Source organism: Microtus oregoni, unplaced genomic scaffold, assembly GCF_018167655.1.
Source record: "Microtus oregoni isolate MIOR12 unplaced genomic scaffold, Mior012 000020F_ref0000438, whole genome shotgun sequence".
Classification (NCBI taxonomy): domain Eukaryota; kingdom Metazoa; phylum Chordata; class Mammalia; order Rodentia; family Cricetidae; genus Microtus; species Microtus oregoni.
The window spans coordinates 36,438,914-36,461,079 of record NW_024543079.1 but is presented as its reverse complement, the minus strand read 5'-3'; the positions used below and the strand labels follow the sequence as shown (position 1 = coordinate 36,461,079).

Below are 22,166 nucleotides of genomic sequence, written 5' to 3'. Positions count from 1 at the left end.
GGCACATATTTCAAAGCTGCCCAAGCCTACACTCTGCTTATAGACCTTCTAGGTGTCTCTTCTTTCAGCCCTTATTGAACCTTGTTTACAACTTTCAGCCTTTTAATTTTACTTATTTTGAGATTATAATGCAATTATATCATTTACCCCTTCCCTTTCCTCCCTCCAAACACCTTTAGCCTTGACTTGCCTGGGTTCATAGCTGAATTCTATCCAAACCCTAGCCTTCTCCTCCTTCCCCAGGGTCTCCCTGTGTAGTCCTGGCTGACCTTGAATTTTTTATATAGATCACAGAGGTCTGCCTTTTTCTGCCTCCTGAGTCGTGGGATTAAATGCCTGCACTACTACCTTCTTGGGATATGGCATTGTGGTAAGAGTGGGCACGGAGGACAATGGTGGGGGAACTAGATGCTATTCAAGGAGTGCTAAGTGTGTAGCTGGGCTGGGAAGTAGGGTTTACTCCAGGGAGCTGCTGCATAAACCACAGGGAACCTGCTGGATAGCAACAACGTTTGTATAGGGAACCCTGGGAGAAACAGGGCTATAAACAAGATTATGATTTCAGGAACATGGCCTGGGCCCTGTGAAGGGCATGTGGGCATGCAAGACCACTGCTAATGTGCACAGCTTCCCAGCCATGGTACTCCTACCTTCACTGCAGCCTAAGGTGCACAGCTCTTTAACTTTTAAAGGAGATGCCAAAGAATTTATGGACTGTTTTTTGAAAAAGCACAATATTTAGATCGATAGCTAGCTCTAACTTGGATCATGTGATCTTTTCAAGCTTCTGTTTCTCTAGTTGATCCTAATGAAAAGGCTGAGAAGTGATTCCCGCTTCTATTCCTGACCAACTTACTTGAGTTTTCTATTGTCTTCTTATATAATAAGATAGAAACCATTGGCGGACTATATTGGTCACACACCACATAATAGGCATACCTATCATATAGTGAACCCACAGATCTTATCACCTCAGTGATGGTGTTGCCGTTTCGGTTGGTTAAGTACTGTCCATGATGTTTGTACAGTGATGGAGTCACATTAACAGCACATTTCTCAGAACATAGCCTATAGTTAAGCAACACAGCCTGTAGCATCAACTCCTGTTTCTTTCATTAGGGATAGGAAAACCTATTTGTGCTTGTTAGGAAGAAATCCAGTGCCTTCCTTGAGCCCCTCTCTTTTCTACTGAATTGCCCAAGAAACCTGACATCTGTTCCATTTCCTTCCTTCCTCTTCTTTCTTCATCTTTTGTCTTTTCTTCTTCCCCTTCCCGCTCCTCCTCTTCCCCTTTTTCTTCCCCTTCTCCTCCTCCTTCTTCTTTGCTTTATACACATGCACATCTCACCTAAGTAGAATTCAGGTTCATCTTGAGCATTAACTCCTTCATTTTAAGAAGAGCCATATTTTCTCTTTGCTTCTGAAAAACCTCTCTTAGAACCAGCAAGGCCTCCACGGGTATTGGGAGCACAGCATGAAGGTCCTTGCTCCACAGATCTTCAGAGAAACCAGGATTTCCAGTGGGAAAAAATGTAAAAACATTTTCTTCCATCCAGAAAGCTAGGAACTGGAAGAGATTAACAGCCTGGTGATCTGTGTTATCTGTTGGGCCAGGCCATACCAAACTTTACAACCAGGATCAGAGATGGCTTACAGCCCAAATGACCTCTATCCTATCTGCATGACTAAAACCAGGTCAGTGCTTTCCCTAGGCCCTTAAGCTATCTCTAGAAGCCAACTTCTGGAAGGAAAGGACATGTACTCCGAGTTGAGTTTTGATGTAATTATGCCTCTTTGTGCACCAGGGATTTGTATTACACCAGGAAACATTTTTTTTCCAAATTATACTGTGTTTAAATTTGTTGGGAATAAACTGCATGCCATCAGACTCCCTGAAGTCTTGATCCAATTCGATGAAGTCAATCTGAGCTGAGTTTTCATTCTCATCTCTTCACAGTTCACTTCCCTGCCTGGACATCCATAGGGAACCAAGATGATGGAAAAACTGGGGACTTCTGATATTATGTTCTACTTTACAGACACACTTAGAAAAACTATCTCTTTCAACAATATTGCTGTTTTTGTGATATCTATTCTATATGCAGGAAAAGCCACTTGTTCTCTGCTGCAGCAATTTGGAGGAGGGGCACAAGTCCAGCTCATCCAATAGAAACTTCAACTCTAGGCTTAGGCTGTACCTTAATGGCAGAGTAACTGTACAGCACACTCAAGGTCCTGGGTTTGGCCCCTAGCACCACAAAACAAAGGACTACAGAGAGGAGGAAATTTCAAGTCCTCTGACTTTAAACTGATGGATCTTAAAACCTGGTGAGCCCTTGAGTATATCTAAAGGTCATTTCCTGTACTTATAGGGCTTGCTTGTGAGTCCAGAGGGAACTCTGCCAATAGCTCAGAGACTGACCCTATGTTTGCAGATCGAGGTCTTTTGAAAATGTTTCTTTAGAGTCTGCTAAGGACTAGCTGGGACCTTACATCTATAAATCGACTCATTCCTCACATGGGATACCCAGTGGAGCTTCCAACAGAGCCTCATTACTATATAGAGCCTTCCCAGTGTGCATTTTCTAAACTTTCAGGATCAGCCTCTTTCAGAGGTCGCACAGGACCTACTGGTTAGCTGCTGGATGAAACCATGACATCTACAGTCAGAGAACCAGCTAACCTCACATAAACTAAAATATAAGGTGATGTTTGGAATACCAAAATATACTGATGTTTTCAATAGTGCCTAAAGAGGTCTGGGGATGCTTGGGAAAAGTCAGGTTGCCAATCAGATAGCTCTTAATAGGGCAACAATTAAGCCTTGCTTCACTGTAGGTGTTGTACTCAGTAGACACACAACAACTATATTATTAGCACTCCTATCAAATTTTCTTATATGGTTCCTTCTTATTGTTAGTGTTGTCTGCCTAATGAGATAGGGGCAGGGTGTCCCTCTATTACTTCAAAGTAGATTTAACTCTGGCGCAATTCAAATTCCAAGGTTCTCCTCAGGATCAGGCTGAATTTCAGCTCCAATAAGAAAGACCACAACTTTGCTTGGCTACCTTTCTTGATCTTTTTTTTTTTTTTTATTTTCGAGACAGGGTTTCTCCATAGCTTTTGGTTCCTGTCCCGGAACTAGCTCTTGTAGACCAGGCTGACCTCGAACTCCCAGAGATCCGCCTGCCTCTGCCTCCCGAGTGCTGGGATTACAGGCGTGCGCCACCACCGCCCGGCTCTTTCTTGATTTTTCACTGTGCTTCTTACGATAGCATTCTCCTAATAAATCATTTCTTCAAATGATGTTTCAGGCTCCAGTTTTAGAGGAATTAATTGTCTTAGTCCATTTTCTGTTGTCATTAACAATATCTGGCTGGGTACTGGTGGCAGGGACAGGTGGAGCTCTGTGAGTTCAAGGCCAGCCAAGGCTAAACAGAAAAATTCTGTCTCGACCACCCCCCCTCCCCCCCAAAAAAAACTCCCAAAAAGCAAGTAAACAAACAAACAAACAAAAAACCCAAAACAAAACACAGTATCTGAAGTTGGAAAATAATAAGGAAAAGGTTGATTATGATGTACTAAGAGCCTTGTGTGTCAACCTACAGCGGAAAGAAGCAGGCAAGGGAGTATATACAGAGAGAAGCAAGAGAAACCCAAGGTAGCTGAACTCACTGTACAATAACCTGGTCTCCTGGAAACTAATCCAGTGTCAGGAGAGGAAGAATCCAGGTGGCAGAGGCATTAATTAACCCATCTGTGTAAGCACTGCTCACAGGTCCTGTGGCGGTTTGAATGAGAATGGGCCCTGTCTTAGTTACTGTTCCACTGCTGTGTAAAAACAACATGACCAAGGCAGCTTATAGAAGCAAGCATTTAATTGGGGCTTAATTACAGTTTCAGAGGGCGAATCCGTGATCATCATGGCAGGAAGTGTGGTGGCAGGCAGGCAGACAGATGTGGTACTGGAGCAGAAGCTAAGCACTTACTTCCCTGTCCACAGGCAGGAGCTGAGAGAGAAGGCAGAGAGAGCATGAGACCGGGCCTGGCATGGGCTTTTGGAACTTCAGAGTCCAGCCTCCCAGTGACACACATCATCCAACAAGGCCACACCTTCTAACGCTTTCCAAACAGCCTTACCTAGGACACTGCAGGTGGGAAGAGGAGAGGAGACGGATAAACGTGAAGTCTAGAACCCTGTGCTTGTCCAGTGCTTGCCCAGTGCTCGAGTGTTTGGAGCTGGAGCGAGGCTGCTGTGTACTTCAGTTCTACCAGAGGGGAAGGTCAGGACCTGAGCCTGACACTGGGGCAGGTCTGAGAAGATGTTCTTAGACTCCTGTACCCTCAGGATAATCAGAAAGCTCCCATAGGTGCATTTGAGGTTTTCTTTCCTTCCCAGAAACAGATGTCCAAATTCCGAAGTATCTGCACAGGTATATTCTGCACAGTCCAAGAGTTAAGAGGCAAAGTTCTGATTAACCTCCTTAAAGCAGGCTTGAAATAGCAAAGGGTTTATCACTGGATTAGGCATAGTAGGAGAGATTTGTTCCTATTTTATCCATCTATGTATCTATCTATCCTGGAACTTGCTCTGTAGACCAGGCTGGCCTCGAACTCACAGAGATATATCTGGGATGAAAGGCATGCACCACCACTGCCTGGCCAGATTTGTTCCTATTTTAGATAATGTAGGCACAATGAATAATCTTGTCAACTGGACTGCATCTGGAATCAACTAGAACTTTTTGTTGTTGTTGTTGTTGTTAAAGACAGAGGGTTTCTCTGTGTAGCCCTTATTGTCCAGGAAGTCACTCTTTAGACCATGCTGGACTTACACTCACAGAGATCCATCTGCCTTTGCCTCCCTAGTGCTGGGATTAAAGGTATGTGCCACCACCACCCAACTGTGAAGAATTGTCTTAATCAGATTATCGGAAGCAAGAAGACTCACCCTAAATCTGGGCAGCGCCTCTCATGGCAGCTGAGATAACAGGACACAGAAGAGGGAAACTTTGCTTTTGCTTGCTTGCCCTCACTTTTGGCGGCAAGTTCATCTACCCTGTTCCTGAGGCATCAACTCACCAATATTAGAACCGACTTCTTTAGAATTCCAGTGTAGACTGACGCAGCTCTCAAAGACTCCTCTAGGACTCCAGCACCAAATTGGGACTGCTGAGTCCAGGCTTGTGGATCGAACAACTACCAGACTTTCAACTTCTCTAGTGTGCGACAACCACTATTGAATCCTAGGACTGCATCCTGTAAGCCAACCTAATCAACCTAATACATAATATAATATAACGTGTATATAGATATATTCATTCTATCCGTTCTGTTCCTTTAGAGAACCCTGACTAATACAGATGGCTAAAACAACCCAGATGGCTTCTTCACGAAATGACTGACCTTCCAGTTAGGAAGGGCTCACAAGGTTCAAATGCCTGGGGCATTTCCTCTCCACTTGTCCTCTGCGTGAATCTTTCCCAGCTGGAAGAGCAGGAGCATCTCCAGAAAAAAAAAAAAAACCCAAAGCAAACAACAAAAAGTTAAGGTCAGAGCTGGAACTGACCCATTATCTCTTCACTACATCCTTCTGCCGGCTCAGTGAAGTCAAGGGTCCAGTGTGGATTCCAGGGTAGAGGACCACACAAGGTTATACTGTTGGGAGAAGAGGGGTGGGGCACTGAAGTTAGTAAGAAGGGCTCTCTCTGGAGCTGATGTGCAAGCTGGCAGTGCTCCAGGTAATTCTGGGCTGTTCTTTCTTCAGAGAATATGGGTAGGTCGTGGGGTACAAGACAACCTCACACTTCTCCCCTGTCATTAAAGGTGTACATAGGTCTGGTAGGGGAGGCCTGGATGTGTGTGCATTCCATTTGTTACACAGTTATTCAAATGCCAGGTTCTTAACACACGCGCCATTTCGTTATCCCTATTTTAGAAACTCGGATGCAGGACTACTTCTGCAGGGTCGTAGCTAGCACATACCACACCATTAGGCAGCCTTTTTGGCCCTGTCTCTCACCAAGACGTTGTTGGGGCAACCGGCTGATGGGCGGGAGGCATCCCAAGGGTAACACTTACCGCAGTCACCTTGTGTAGCAGAGACAGGCAGCCGCCATAGGGAGGCACTGGCTATCTTGTGGTGTGGCGCGACATGAAAAGAAAAGGCCCTCTGCTACCCTAGAGGCGTTCAGCCGCGCCAAGACCCTGGGACTGAGTCAGATCTGACACTTCACAAGCCCGAGGAACGAGGCGCTGGCCCCGCCCATCGCGCACGCCAGCTCCGCCCCCGCCCGCGGCGTAGCCCGAGCCCCGCCCTGGGTATGGACTGGCCGGGCCACCGTCGCTCGGCCCCGCCCAGCACGGCCAGGCGAAGCAGAGCCGGCGTGCGGGGTGTGTATGTGTTCGCTGGGCGCCGGCTCAGCCCCAGGAAGATGGTGGCGGCGGCGGCGGCGGCGACTGAGGCGCTGCTGAAGGGGAGCACGGAGGCGACAGCAGCGCCCGCGGGCAGGAAGGTCGGGCAGCACCGACTCTGCGCCGCGACTGGGGCCTGGAGGCCGGGGCCGCGCGCCGGGTTGTGTCTCCAGTGGGTGCTGTCGCGGGCGCTGCCCCCGCCGCTGCTGCTGCCGCTGTTCTTTTCGCTACTGCTGCTGCCGCTGCCCCGGGAGGCCGAGGCCGCGGCGGTGGCGGCGGCGGTGTCAGGCTCGGCCGCAGCCGAGGCCAAGGAATGTGACCGGCCGTGTGTCAACGGCGGCCGCTGCAACCCTGGCACTGGGCAGTGCGTCTGCCCCGCGGGCTGGGTGGGCGAGCAATGCCAGCACTGCGGGGGCCGCTTCAGGTGAGTGCGGGGCGTGAGGGGTGCAGGCCCAGTCCGACGTTCCAGGCCCAAGGCAGGTGGGGGGCACGAACTCGGTAGGATAGGAATTGCCCACTGTGTTTGATGGTCGCTTGCTTCTTGGGAGGGACGTTCGTTTGTCGCCTTGGGGTCTTACTGTGGTGGAAGACTGAGAAGGAATGGGAACACTCTGGAGGCATTTGTTTCTGCTGTGGGTTAGATTTGGGTCCTGAAGAATATAAAAGCCGGCCCTGAAAACCGGTCTATTTAGGATAAACCAGGTATAAAGGAGAAGATGAGCAAGCCAGTTCGTCAGTACTACCTTTATCATCCCAAGAGATTGGAGATGTAAGCACCTAGAAACACAGTAGTGGAAGTGACATGTTGGGTGGAAACAGAAGGGTAGGGCTGGATTGTGAGATTTTAGGGTAGACATACCAGTGTTTGACGTTCAAAGGGAAGTGAAGAAACTAGTTTTTGGGGTCCTCACTGTTGGTGGCATATTGGAACGGGCTGTCCAGAGAGGAGATTCCTGTTAGCCCAGCGCTCCCCTTAACATACATTTACGAGTTGGCCTGGCAGAACCTCTTGGAGAGATCACTTATTAATTAATTAGCATTTATCTCTTACTTGCTTCTGTTGTGACAGGATTTCTTGATAATACACACAAGTAGATAGATTTGCCAGAGTTTGGTGTGGTTCACAAGAAGTTAGGAATACAGCAAGGGAAGTTTATGTACACAGACTCCCAAGTTAGAAGAACTAGAGTCGTCCGTATCTTTGGCAGGTATTTATGGACTCTGTTCTCCATCTGACATGGGAGAGCGAGGAAATGTGAACAATGACAAATAGGGCTCTTGCTCCCATTGATCGTACGCTCTACAGAAGGGTGACAGGCAGTTGACAAGAAGATAGGCAAAAGGGATGAGCGAGATAATTTTAGACAGTAGCTATCAACAGAATACAAGCAGGATTCTGACCAGCTCGTTAGAAACCACTCATGTGAGTGCTGTCTGGTCTGAGACCTGAAAGGGGTACAGGAACACCTCTGGAAATGAAGGGGCAGAGAGTGTGTGGCTTGCTAGGATTAAGTAGAGAAGATTTGGAGGAGGAAGTGACTTTGAACTTGGGCATTTGAGAGGTTCAGTAGGATTTGCAAATGTGCAACTGGGGAAAAGAATCCAGATAGAAAGAAAGATGCAGACAGAGTGGTGGAGGCCAGAAGGTGGATGGAGTTTTGCCGGCGCCCCTGCAGAAGACAGTTGTGAGGGAGAAGTTTGGAATGTTAAGTTGTTGGTTGATAATGTCAGGTCTTCTAGGGGACTCAGAGAACAGTGACAAGATGACCTCTTAACTTCTCTTTTAGGCTGTGAGATACAGTGATAAACAAGACTCATCTTATTTTGTTCTTGCAGAACTTATCTTTTAGTTTGGGAATATAAATACCATAATGGAGCTGGAGAGATGGCTCAGTGGTTAAGAGCACTTATTGCTCTTGCAGAGGATCTGGATTTGATTCCCAGCACCCACATGGTGGCTCATGGCTGTTTGTAACTCAAGTTTCAGGGAATCGTGCACCTTCTTCTGACCTCCAAGGACACCAGGCACACATGCAGGCAGAACACTTATACACAAAATAAAAATAAATAATTTTTTTTCCCTCACTGAGACAGGGTTTCTCTGAGTAGCTGTGGCTGTCTTGGAACTAGCTCTGTAGACCAGGCTAACCTTGAAGTCTAGATTCATCTGCCTCCGCCTCCTGAGCTTTGGGATTAAAGACATGCTCCATTACCGCCTGGCTGAAATAGATCATATAGTTAAAATATAGTTAAAGAACTGTATTTTAAGTCCAGTTATCAGTCTGTTGTAATTTTGCATGAGTGTGGAGGTGAACGATAGCAACAGAAGTTAACTTGTTTCAAAGTGAGACTAAGATTCATCTTTCTGTTGAGATGTTCCTGAGGGCTGAGGTTGAAAGGCCAAGATGGGGAATGAGTAGTATCTTGACTGGTTAGAGGGACCGGAGACCAGAGAGGTCTGTGCCGTGCCAAGTAGAGGTAGGAAGTGGATTTAGAATTTTGAACATTCACCCGAGAGTGATGGAATGCAACAGTTTTTATTATAGAGTTATTGATTGGAGCCAGAACAGTATTAGCCTTGAAGGCCAGTCGGCTTTAGTGCTTTCAAGATCAATGGATGGAGGGAATCTTCAAATTCTCAAAATCTGGATACTCTGTTGGGTACCGAGGGGGCTCATCTGTATTGTTTGGAGTAGACGGGTTTCCACTGGGCGTGAGAAGTCACGAGCAGCTGATAGAGACTGTTGGTGTAGGTCAGAGGCAATGGTAATGGAGATGTGGTAGATATTTTGTGGTGTTGGAGTGATAAAATGATTAGGTCTTTGTTTTAGACTGGTTTGTTCTTGGAAGAGAGAGTGATGGTAGAGAGAGATTTCGGAAAATAGTAGATCTTATTTTGTGCGGTTGAGTGATACCACTTACAAGACACAGGGCCACAGGAAGGCTGAGATAAGCTTAGTTTTATACACATTGAGTTTGGGCTGCTTTCCTGCCATGTACTTGGCATAGAAGTGCTGGTCAGGGTCATCTACCTGTAAAAGGGATTGACAGGGAGAAAAAAGGCTGTGAGTGTCTACATGAACAGTTCAGAGATGAACCTTTTAAACAGAGGGCAGGCACTCCTGATAATGCCTCAGGTACTCTGAGATGTAAGTGACTGTTAGAGACATTCCCTTTGAGCTTGTTCTAATTGCTGTCAGTGCGCTTTGCTGGGCAAACAATTATGACTGCCTCTGACAATACCATTCTATTAAACGGCTTCTGGAAGTTTTAAAAGAATGAAAAGTTAAGAGTGGTGACACACACCTGTAAACCCAGAACTTTGGCAGCAGAAGCAGAAAGATCAGAAATTCAAAGTTGGCCTGGGCTATCTGGGCTACATAGCAAGTTTGAGGTCAGTCTGGCCTTTATGAGTCTGGTTTAAAAAAAAAAATAGGGCTAGAGAGTTGCCTCAGTGGTTGGAAGTCCTGGCTGATGACCTTTCTCACCTCCATGGGTATTAGGTAATGTCTGATGCATGGCACACATAAAATAAATCTAAAACTACTTTTAAAATATATGTGTACATATGTTCTGAGAGAGTAGTCTGTCTCACACCTGTAATCACAGCTCTTGGGAGCGGAGGCAGGAGGGACAGTTCAAGGCTAGCTTCAGCTACATAGCAGTTTAAGAGTGACATGGGGTTACTTGAGATTCTCTCAGAAATGAAAAAGAAATAGATACTCAGAAAGGAGGAGGAAGTTACAGTCTTTTAGTTGAATGATTCATCATTGAGGATAGGTAAAGAATTAAATGTTGCTTTTGATTACAGTAATATGTATCCTGGTTTAACTTAGCTCTTCCTTCCTTCGTTCCTTCCTTCCATGGATATGTTTTTGGCTTGATTCTGATTTTCGGTGTAGTGCTGAGTCTTGAATCAAGAGCCTCATGTGGGCTGGGTAAACACTTTACTACTGAGCTACATTCCCACTACTCCCATTCTGGCTTAGAATGGCATCAAGTCAGGGTGTCTGTTTGAATTTTGTGTGCCAGCGGGCGTGTGTGTGTGTGTGTGTGTGTGCGTGTGTGTGCGTGTGCACATGCTCAGTTTACCCGAGAAGATTGCTGTGTGGAGGTCAGAAGGCAGCTTAGGTTCTGGGGATTGCTCTCAGGCTGTTAGGCGCGTGTGACAAGTGCCTTACCCCTGAACCATCCTGCTGCCCAGGTTTGAAGACTTATTCATGTAACTCCTGTGTTAGAAGACTGTGTAGGTCTTTTTTGTTACTTGAAAGAAATGTAGACTAATGAAGTGTTAAATTTTACTAACATTATCGCCGAGTTAAAGAATATATTAGCGTTTATTTTGTGTCAGTGTATACTGTAACAGTAGTGATGGCCCCAGCAGCATCTTCCTTCATTTCAGTTACCCCCCACCAGCATTGTGCCTTTAAAATGTCCTTTTAGGAATTACCCTTTTAATTCTTAATATTCCCATTTCAAAGGTAGGTAAACTGAGTTTGAAGCAGGAGTTTAAAAAGAGCATTGCTTGTGTATTAGCGCAGAATATTTATATATGGGTGCACATGCCTGTCTAGAGGTCAGAAGGCAATTTTATGGAGTTGATTCTCTTTCCACATGGGCTCTGGCGATCAAATTGGGTTGTCAGGCTAGGTGGCAAGTACCTTCACTTACTGAGCTCTTTTTTTTTTTTAAGAGGTTTGTTTTTGTTTATTTTATTTTTTTAACTTTTTTTTTATTGAGAAAAGGAGGAAAAAAAAGCAAGTTTCCACCTCCTCCCAGCCTCCCATTTCCCTCCCCCTCCTCCCACCCTTCTCCCCCTCCTCCCACCCTTCTCCCCCTCCCCCCACTCCTCTCCCCCTCCCTCTCCAGTCCAAAGAGCAGTCAGGGTTCCCTGCCCTGTGGTAAGTCCTAGGTCCTCCCCCCTCCGTCCATATCTAGGAAGGTGAACATCCAAACTGGCTAGGCTCCCACAAAGCCAGCACATTACATAGGATCAATACCCCATGCCATTGTCCTTGGCTTCTCATCAGCCCTCATTGTTCGCCATGTTCAGAGAGTCCAGTTTTATCCCATGCTTTTTCAGTCACAGTCCAGCTGGCCTTGGTGAGCTCCCAATAGATCAGCTCCACTGTCTTAGTGGGTGGGTGCACCCCTCGTGGCCCCGACTTCTTTGCTCATGTTCTCCCTCCTTCTCCTCATTGGGACCTTGGGAGCTCAAAACATATAGTTGTCCTCTTGGCTATGGGAAGTAGACAAAATTGCCAGGGAGAAAATTGGGATCTTGGGGGTGGGGTGGGATGGGGGTAAGGGGAGATGGGGAGAGAAAGGAAGAAGGGGAGGATGGGGGGAACTTGGGGAAACAGGATGATTGGGATAAAGGAAGGTTGGATAGGGGAGCACGGAAGTACAATTCTTAGTTAAGGGAGCCACCTTAGGGTTGGCAAGAGACTTGAACCTAGAGTGGCTCCCAGGAGCCCAAGGCGATGTCCCCAGTTAGTTCCTTGGGCAGCTGAGGATAGGGAACCTTACTGAGCTCTTTGACCTACCCTGAAGTATTCTTGGTTTTTTTGTTTTGTTTTTTCCCTCTTTCTGTGCTGTGGATGAAACTCAAGGCTTTTTACATGGCAGGTGTGTTACCACTGAGCTACACCAAAGTACAAAAATTGCAGATCTATTGAATAACTTGCCCAAGGCCATAGAAGTTGTGTGAAATTGGAATTTGAACTTAGGCCTTGTGTGATTCTGAAATCCTGCTGTCTGTGATAGCAATTGGCCTTTCGCTTTTGTTTGAGTTCAGTTACCTTTTTGATCATTCTTTGGAAGGACTGTCTTGATTCCAGCAAAGTCTTTGAAAAATAGGGGAAACAAAGTAGATTTTTATAATAGAAAAAATAGCATAAAAGCATCTTCTCTGCCAGAATCATTGGCTGCTTGTCTGAGGACAGAAATGCCCTTCTAACAAGAGAGAGAGAATTCTGAAAATAAAATTTGAAGAAAATGGCAAGTTTGGTGTTTTTGTAATACGCACTAGGTAATTCTTGGTATTAACTGGAAGCCCTAACTTTATGCTCATGGACCCAACTTAGTTTTTTATCTGTCTTGTTTAGTGCTATGTTTTCAGAGTTTGGAAGAGTGCTTGGGGGCTGAGATTCTCCTGTACATTATTTGTGGGGTGAGTCTGATATTGGCCTGGTTCAGCTTGCTATGTAGTCTGGGCTGGTCTATGACTTGCAGAAATCCTCCTGGTTTGACCTCTCAGGTGCTGAGATTGTCTAGCTTCTTTATTTCGTAGGATCAGCCACATGACTGATACTATCTTTTGTCTTCTGTTTCTCCTGAGGCTCTCTACCGTCTGTCATTTCCTGGCATCTTTATTGGGATGTTTTGCTGTCAGCTTCTGAGCTGAGCCTAACATCAAACAAACTTCATATCCTCATTGAATTTTTTTCCTCCCTCCCTCCCTCCTTCCTTCCCTCCCTCCCTCCCTCCCTCCCTCCCTCCCTCCCTCCCTCCCTTTCAGTTGCAAGTTTTATTTTAGCCAAGGAAAGCCCAAATGTAGACTTGTGGCTCTTGGCACCTGTCTAAAGTTCTATTAGTTTGTCCTCTCTGACTGTCTGCTCTCTAGAGCACCCGATCCTTCTTCACCTTGTCACTGACCTGTCTGTGCTGCATTCTAAATAACTGGTCCCTCAGACCTGTGACCATCCCACGTGTTCTTTATAAATCTCCTAAAAATGTGTCATTGTTATGCTCAGAAAACCGTCTTCTTTTTCCACAGTCTTACTCTGTAGTTCAGAGTAGTTCTGAATTCACTGTCATCCTCCTGCCTCAACTTCCCAAGTGTTAGGATTCTAGGCATTAGCCACCATGGTTGCCAGAATAATTCTTTCAAAGCCTTTCTTTTGGAAGTAAAAGGACTTGTAGCCAAGCCAGACAATCTGAATTTGCTCCACAATACCCACGCAGTGGAGGAGAGGACCAGTGCTGGAAAGTTTTTCTTTGACCTCCACACATGGACAGTGTGACATACTTGAGTACTTCTTTTCTCGGTGGATGAATAAGATCACAAAAGAACCAAGCAAGACTCTTCTTATAGCATTAGGGTCCCATTCCTTTATAAACATCCCCTTTCCCACTCAAATCTTTCCACTTTTAGGTTTTTGGTTTGTTTTGGGTCTCTGTTGAATTCCGTGTTACTCCCTCCCTTTATTACTCCCCCAACACACACACTACTGAGCTGGGGGCTGAACTCAGGCCCTTGTCCTTGGCAGGCAAACTCTCTGCTACTGAGTTAAAACCCTAACCCAATTTTTAAATGGCTTTTCCAGGCTGTCTTTGTACTTCCTGTGTAGCCTAGGATGGCCTTAAACTGCTGGTCCTGCCTGCACCTCCCAAGTACTGGGATTTATAGGGGTATGCCAGACCTTATTTTCAGTTCCTTAAAATTTAAATTTTTTTTTTAAGTTTTTGAGACAGGGTATCACTGTATAGCCCTGACTGGTCTACACAGTTATGTGTAGACCAGGCTGGTTTTGAGGTCATAGGTTGTGCTGAGATTGAAAGTGTCTGTCACCATGCCTGGTGTATTTTTGTCCTTTATAAAAGGAGTCATTTCTTCTTACAGCATTACCTTCTTTTGAGATGTGCCATCAACCTGTTCAGTTCATAGATTATTTTTATCAATGATTATTAGGTGTTAGATATTGTGCCCTACCTTGAGAATAAGAGGGTGAGAATTAGGCCTTGCTCTTCCCTCAGAGAGTCCAGAATTCTGAGTGGGAGATAGATGTGGGTATGGGCCCTTAGAATGTCAAGACAGAAACCCAGGCAGTATATGATCCTGGACTAGTTGTGTTGGAAAGACTTGGTCTTCTTAGGGCTCTCATGGAAGGCATCCCAGAGAACAGGACTTTGGGGAAATCCAAGAGGTTGAGTGTGGTTAGACCCTCCGAGGGAGAAAGACCTTACAGAAGGAATCAAGAGTTTTTGCGTAGGCAAAAGCATGGGTTATCAGATTGAGTGCCTTGATTTCCTAGTTTGTTATTGTATTGCACACTGCTGGCTTATCACAACGGATTTCCTCATAGTTCTGGAGGTTACATGTCTGAAATGAGATAAAAATAGTGCATGCCTGCCTCTAAAGACCAGAGAGAATATGTTCCATGCCTTTGTCTTAGCTTCAGGAGTATCAGCAGTCTTTGCCATTCCTTGGCAATCTACATGGTACTGTTTACAGAGTCTCTTCCCTTATGGGCATAGTCACACTGGATGTACACGTTTGACCAGGGTTAGGGATTCAGCACACATTCTTGTAGGACACAGTTCAACCCACAGCAGTTAATGGAATTGAAACATAAATGGGTATTGTTGATGAAGCCAGTGTTTGTGTGTGCTGAGGGTGGGGGAGGGGTGGAGGTGTATTGGAAGGAAGGGAGAATGGAAGGTGACCCTGCTGTGGCCTTTTATTAACAGCCCACAGCTTTAAGATTGTGTCCTTGACTGAGGATATACCCACCATCAAGGCAGGGCAGTTTTTGTCTGTAGTGACTGACACAGGCACGTGATTTAAGCTGTCTAATCAAAGGGACTCTCAGGACGGCTGGGGACTTCTTCTCTGTGGGTGTGTGTGAAGGAGAGCCTTTGTCGTCTTTTGCTGGTGACCAGATATTGAGTTTTACAGCTACTGCTGTTTGGAGAGGAATTCACCCCAGACCAGGTGAATTCCAGAAGGGGGAGGATGGCAGAGGACTTACTGCATCTGCCTCAGGCCTCTCCTGAGGAACCACATTTTAGAGTTGATGTCTTGTCACTTACAGTCTTTGCTTGCCGGGCGGTGGTGGCGCACGCCTTTAATCCCAGTTCTCTGGAGGCAAAGGCAGGAGGTCTCTTTGTGAGTTCGAGGCCAGCCTGGTCTATAAGAAATAGTTCCAGGACAGGCTCCAAAACTACAGAGAAACAATGTCTTGGGGAAAAAAAAGAAAAGGAAAGTTTTGCTATGGAAAGTTTGATTGGGAGGGAGGGCTAGCCAAGTAGGGTTACTCAGCTCCCAATCCTGTAGCACGTTACCATAGACAGCTTCTGTTAAAGATCCTCAAGACAGCCAAATAGTTTTATTTACTTACGTATGGAGGCATGAATATAAATATACGTAGGAAAATCAGAGTACATTTATGATCAAAACAGTTTTTATTTAAATACAGAGTGGCTGTAGTTGAACAGAAATTTCACGTTAATTGGTTTCAGCGTGAACGTGTCTCCGGCAGTAGTGAGGCTGCAGTTGTACTGTGTGAAGTGCTTGGGTCTGAGACCTAACTGGGTTCCACTTAGAGTTTTACTATTTTGTGTGATTTTTTTTCAAGTGCAGTTTGACAAAAGTAACTTCTGTCTGTAGCTTCTCTACTGTTCAGTCTTTTTGCACTGTAGCTTTTTCCCTTTCCCTTCCTCACACTTTCAAACTAGTCCTAAGTTTATAGGAATATTGACTTGACATTTTCTAGCTTTTTTTTTCTCCTTAGGATTGCTTTTTTGCACTTTTCCCCTTATTTTATTAACACCATATCTCTTTAATTACTTTCCTTTTTTTTCCTTTTTCCGTTTTTCCATTTCCCCCTTCACTCCTTCTGAGACTTAGAGTTGTGTAGCTTAGGCTGTCCCTGAACGCTCCTCTATCTGTGTGGGCCAGCCTTCTGAGGCTGATGTCACACTCCTCCATACTGGGGCAATAACTGTTTTTCTTTTATCACTTGAGATCATAGTTTGATTTTAACCTTCCAATTTTTAATTCTTCAAGTTTTCAGATTTTTTTCCTCTTCTTCAAGTTACAATTTGAGTGAACATTAGGTCTGACTCTATCTGCATATTTACTTATTTAAAATTCTTTATTTTTCATTTATAGAAATTAATTTTAGTCATGGATGAATTGCATATTTTATTTTAGAATTTGAAATGAACACCATATGGTAGTTATTAAGTGAATGAAATTTTCATTTACTTCCTCTTGGTCTTTTTTTGTATTCTTTTTAAAGAAGATTTTATTTTTGGCAGTAGTCTACCCAGCCGCAGCTTTTCTAAATTATCATCTTTTCTAGGCATGCTCTCCCTAACACTTTGGGCTTGCCCACATTTTGGGCTTCCTTACTTTTCCTTTAAAGCCTTCCTCCCTCCCTCTCTCCCTTCCATTGTGTATCTTGTCATCCCCCACTCCCCAACACCCATCTTGGCTTTTCTGCCCGGCTTTTCTTCTCCTCCCTCCATTGTCCTCCCCTGGGAAGTTGCTGAGATTTATACTCTGAGTGGTTTTTCTTTTAAACTGAAATAAAATTATCCTTGAGCTTTAATAATAATAATAATTAATAATTTATTATAATTATTATTATTATTTTATTATTATTACTTCTGTGTGTTTAAGAGTATGTGCACATCTGCATGGGTGCCCAAGGAAGTCAGAAGAGGTTGGATCCCTTAAAGCTGAAGTTGCATCTAGTTTTGAGCTATCTTACGTGGGTGTTGGGTTCGAACTGTTAGCAAGAGCCTTCTTGTAGTGTCATCCCTCCAGCCCCTGTTTTGTAATCGTGTTTTGTGTTTTTATTATTTTGAGACAGGATCTTACTATATAGTTCTGGTTGACCTTGATATGTAGACCAGGCTCTATTTGGATTCACAGAAATCTCCCGCCTCTGCCTTCTGAGTGCTGGGATTAAAGGTGTGCCGCAGCCCCCCCACCATCACCACATACCTGCCTACCACGTCACCACATCCTTCCCCCAACTGAAATGGCCTTACTCTGTAGCTCAGGCTTGCTCTTGAACTATGAGTGTAGCCTAGACCAGCCTGTAGTACTATAATAACAGACATGCACCATAAATCTTGTAAAGGTAATTTGTTAATAAGGATCATAATTGTGCTGACTAGTTTGTGTCACTTTGACACAAACTAGAGTTATCTGGGAAGAGAAAACCTTAATTGAGAAAATGCTCCTAAGGCTGGAGAGATGACGTAGCTGTGAAAGGCTAGGCTCACAACCAAAAATATAAGAGAAAATGTTCCTGTCTTAGTTACTTTTCTATTCCTGTGAAGAGACACCATAATTAAGGTAAAATAAAGCTTATAAAAGGAAACATCTAATTGGGGGCTTGCTTATAGTTTGAGGGGGTGAGTCCATGACCATCGTGGCAGGAAGTGTGATGATGGCAGCATGCAGGTAGGCATAGCACTGGAACATTATCTGAGGGCTGGCATCCGATTCACAACGGGGAGGCAGAGAGAAAGACTGGGACTGACATGGGCTTTTAAAACCTCACAGCCTACCCTCAGTGCCATAGCTCCTCCAACAAGGCCACACTTCTTAATTCTGGGAACTAAACTTTTTTTTTAATATTTATTTATTTTATTATGTATACAATATTCTGTCTGTGTGTACGCCTGCAGGCCAGAAGAGGGCACCAGACCCCTTTACAGATGGTTGTGAGCCACCATGTGGTTGCTGGGAATTGAACTCAGGACCTTTGGAAGAGCAGGCAATGCTCTTAACCTCTGAGCCATTTCTCCAGCCCCTGGGCTTGTTTTTTGGTGAGGAGGAGTACTGAAAATTTAACCTAGGGCCTTATACATGCTTAGACAAGTACTCTGTCACTGAAGTACATCCTGAGTCTACAATGTACATTTTAAAGTTTGTAATAGTATAAAAGAAAATTGATTTTTAGCTTTAAAATATGTTTTTCATGTTTAATGTGCTTTTAATTATGTAAAGAAAAACAAGACATAGATAATTTAAAATGAACATTTAATTTAAGATCAAATTTGACCTGGTGGCATAAACCAATCTATAATCCCAGCTACTTGGGGCCTAAGGTAGAAATGTTACAAGTTCAAGGGCTTCCTGTCTACAGAAGAGTTCAAGGCAGGTCTAAATGTCTCCAAGAGGATCATGAGTGTGTGTGTGCATATGTGAGTTGTACACGAGATTTTCTCTCTCAAGCTTGAGGTGGAAAGGGGCTGGAGCTGGGACTGAAGCTCAGTGGCCATGTTTTTCTCATAGCATGTGCCCTCCCTGGGTTTGATCCCCAGTGCCACAAGTATTTTTTTGAGATTGAACATATATTAATATTTATACTATATTTAAAATAATGTAATAGTAGTCTAAAAATATTGAGTTTAGACATGTCTTGAAAAACAAATGAATTTGACTCTGTTTCTCCTGTTAAAAATTTTTCAGTTCTAGTGGCTTTAAAAATTACCTCATAGAATTTTTTTTTTGCTTTAACTTACATGATAGTTTCCAAGTATTTATAAGCATTTTTCTGCAGAATGGCATATTTCCTATTTAGTTTTTTTCTCCCTTTTCCCTATAAATGAAAAGACCAAGCCAACTGTAATTGTCACTTGATTTTTCTCTTGTTTAAAAATTACTTTATTCCATTTATTATTGTGTGTATGATGTATGTATATGGATGTGCACATGCCATGAGGTCAGAGGACAACTTTGTGGAGTTCTTATTTTTTATCTTTTTTTTGTTTTGTTTAATACTAGAGATGTTTTACAAAGTTATGAAAGATTGTGGTCAGAAAGCTTAGCAAAGTTGATTATGGGGCAAATTTCTCGAATTAGATTGATTTATAATAGTCTTCTATAGCTTGTGCTTGAATGTCATCATACTTCTCTTTAACAAATGTCGTTACAGCCCTTTAGTTGGATTGGCATTTGGACCTCTGGTTGAGAAACACTGACCAACATTGGCAATAAGTATTTGGTTGCTTAAAAGTAATCAGATGTTTGACGCTGGGCCAGTTCTTAGAGTTTTGTTTTGTTTTGAGACAGGGTCTTATGTAGCCAAGGATTTTTTTTTTTTTTTTTTTTTTGATTTTCGAGACAGGGTTTCTCAGTAGCTTTTGGTTCCTGTCCTGGAACTAGCTCTTGTAGACCAGGCTGGCCTCGAACTCACAGAGATCCGCCTGCCTCTGCCTCCCGAGTGCTGGGATTAAAGGCGTGCACCACCACTGCCCGGCTCTAGCCAAGGATTTTGAATTCTGACCTTCTTGCTTCTCTACCTTCTGAGTGCTGGGATTATAGGGATGTGTCACCGTGGTGTTTTGAACAAGATGTCCCTCATAAATCTTGGTTATTGATGACTATTTGCGAGTATTAGGAGGTATGTTCTTGCTAGAGGAAGTCACATCACTGGGAGCTGACTCTGAGGTTTCAAAGGACTCATACCATTTCAGGTTAGCTTTCTCTACTTCCTGATTTTGAATGGAGATGTGAACTCTCTGCTCCAACTGCCTGTTGTCTGTGGCCTCTGCTCTGCTTCATGGACTGTTATCCCTCTGGAACCATAAGCCCCAAATCAGTCCTTTCTTCCATAAGTTGCCATAGTCATGGTGTTTTAAACCACAGCAATAGAAAAGTAACTAAGAGAGCCATCATGCCTGGCTTTTTATTTGGTGCAAGGCATGCTAGGTAAGCACTCAACCAAAAGCCACATCCTCAATCCTGTATTTCAAATCTATAGAAGAGATGAAAAGATTAACAAAATGAACATCTGTGAACTTCCAGGTATTGCTGAATTTCTTTCATAGTATTATTCTAAGTAGTAAATATTGCAGATATCAAAGACCTGGTATTATCCTTCCATAACTATTCTTACCATCTTCCTGAGGTAGCTAGTATGTCACACTATGCTTATTTCACTTGTATGTTTCCACTTTTCTGTGTGTATATGCATGTAATAAAAATATGTACTTATTACATTAATATACAATACCTTGTTTCTAAAAACAAGATCATATTTTTATTTTTATTTTATTATTTATTTGTTTTTGAGACAGGGTCTCATTGTATAGTCCTGGTTAGCCTGTATTTGATATATATAGACCAGGCTAGCTAGCCTCAAACTCACAGAAATTCTACTTACTGCTGACTCCAGGGTGCTAGGATTAAAGATATTCTTTCAACCTTTAAAATAATTATTTTATATGTATGGGTGTTTTGTCTGCATGTGTGTCTGTGCACTATGTGTGTAACTGGTGTCAGTGGAGACCAAAAGAGGGCATCGGATCCCCTGGAACTGGAGTTAGAGACAGTTCTGAGCTGCCTTATGTGTGCTGGGAATCAAACGTAGGTCCTCTGTAAGAGCAACCAGTGTTCTTAACCACTGAGCTATCTCTCCAGCCTCCTGATTAACCTTCTTAACATAGCTTCATGCTCCTGTGTGTAATTTGCAACTGTGTTATTTTTGAGGGGCTGGGAAGTGATTATCAAACCTTTAAAACTCCTTTCAAATAATTTTTAACTTATTTCCTTGCTTAATTTTAGATTGATGTGTAGTTGACACTTATCATTTTTCTAAAAATATATTTATATACTTGCAAAGATATAATTTCTGGTACATTATAGTTTCTGAGGAGAGTTTGTTATATTACTTTTTAAATATATTGTTTAGGACTGAAAATCTTGAATTTTTTCTTAAATTATTGATCACATCTAAACTCCTTTATGTAATCTGTTTTAAAATAATGGTTCTTCATTAAAATACTCATTTGATTTTATGTGTATGTATGTGTGTGTACCACATTCTTGCAAGAGCCTGTAGAGTTCAGAAGAGGATTTGGATTTCCGAGGAGCTGGAGTTATAGATAGAGCCACCTGTGGGTTCTGGGAACTAAACCCATGTCCTCTGACATAGCTGTAAGCTCTCTTAACTGCTGAGCCGTCTCTTCAGCCCCATAATCTGATTTGATTTCCTGATATAATCTGATCATCAGTTCTGCCTCATTGATTTGAGTGTCACATACCATATACTTCATTATTTGAAAGTGTTTAAGTCTATGATGTTGAGTGTACGCATAGGTCACGCAGCTGTCCTTATTTAATACTAGAACGTTTCATTGTGTGCAAAAGAAGTCCTATGTCCACTAGAAGTCATTTCTTTTTACTCCATTTTTCAATTCAGGATTATGAAGATTGACACATATTATAATCCTTTTCAAGAGTTTTCTGGAATTTACTCTTTGATTTAAGGCCTTGATCCATTTTGACTTAATTTTTGTATATAATATGAGGTCCAACTTTATTTTCTTTCTTTGTGAGTAGACAGTTTGGGCTCATTTGTTGATGAGATTGTTTCCCTATCATTGAATGATGTTGCAGTTTTTATCAAAACAATTTACTGTAGATAAATAGGTTTAGTTTTAGTTTATCAGTTATATTTCATCCATTTTTATTTCTTTCATGTCATCACACTATCTTAATTACTGGCCTCATTGTAGTGTGTTTTCAGATCTCCCCATAATTTCTTAAATATGCTTTTAAAAGATAATTATAAATTTATATAATTTTGAGATCATATCCAGCACAGATTTTCCTAGTTTGTCTTACATTTTATGGCATCTTTTGCTTTTTTGTGATGCTAGGAATTGAACCTACCACGTCATGCACATTAAGAAAATGGTCTGTAACAGCTCAATGCACAGACGGAAAGTTCAACCTTTAACTGTGTTCAATTTTCAGCTCAGTTTCCTATATGGCTTATGCTTTTTGTTTCATATTTTGGAGTTCTCTTTTTGTATCAACCTTGCAGAGATCTTTGCTTTTTCATATTCTGAATGTCTACTTGTAATGTAGTGAGTTGATTGTTTTGATGCCCTTACCTAGTCATAATAAAGACTCTTATAAAAGGTAAGCATTTTTCTCAGTTCTATTTGTATATTAGTGTGCTTTTCTCCTCAAAGTTTTGAAATAGACCCTGTCATAGAAC

The 22,166-nt window shown here is 43.1% G+C and overlaps 1 protein-coding gene and 1 long non-coding RNA gene across 4 annotated transcripts in view; one reads left to right on the top strand and one right to left on the bottom strand.

The window, feature by feature from the left end:
* Positions 1–3,868: 3,868 nt before the first annotated feature.
* LOC121460453 lies at positions 3,869–6,272 on the bottom strand. 2 transcript variants are annotated; one of them, XR_005976050.1, is made up of 4 exons: positions 6,082–6,272; positions 5,407–5,505; positions 4,141–4,440; positions 3,869–4,010 (listed from the first exon to the last, which is right to left on the bottom strand). It is a non-coding gene; the product is annotated as an uncharacterized LOC121460453 (long non-coding RNA). The 2 variants fall into 2 exon arrangements; XR_005976049.1 differs by lacking the exon at positions 5,407–5,505.
* Positions 6,273–6,371: 99 nt separating this feature from the next.
* The window catches only part of Atrn (attractin), a 151,521-nt gene continuing 135,726 nt past the window's right edge, over positions 6,372–22,166 (top strand). For both annotated transcript variants that reach the window (XM_041670850.1, XM_041670851.1), the window contains exon 1: positions 6,372–6,838. In XM_041670850.1, the coding sequence (XP_041526784.1) occupies positions 6,435–6,838 (404 nt within the window). In that variant the 5' untranslated portion in view covers positions 6,372–6,434. The remainder of the gene's footprint in view (positions 6,839–22,166) is intronic.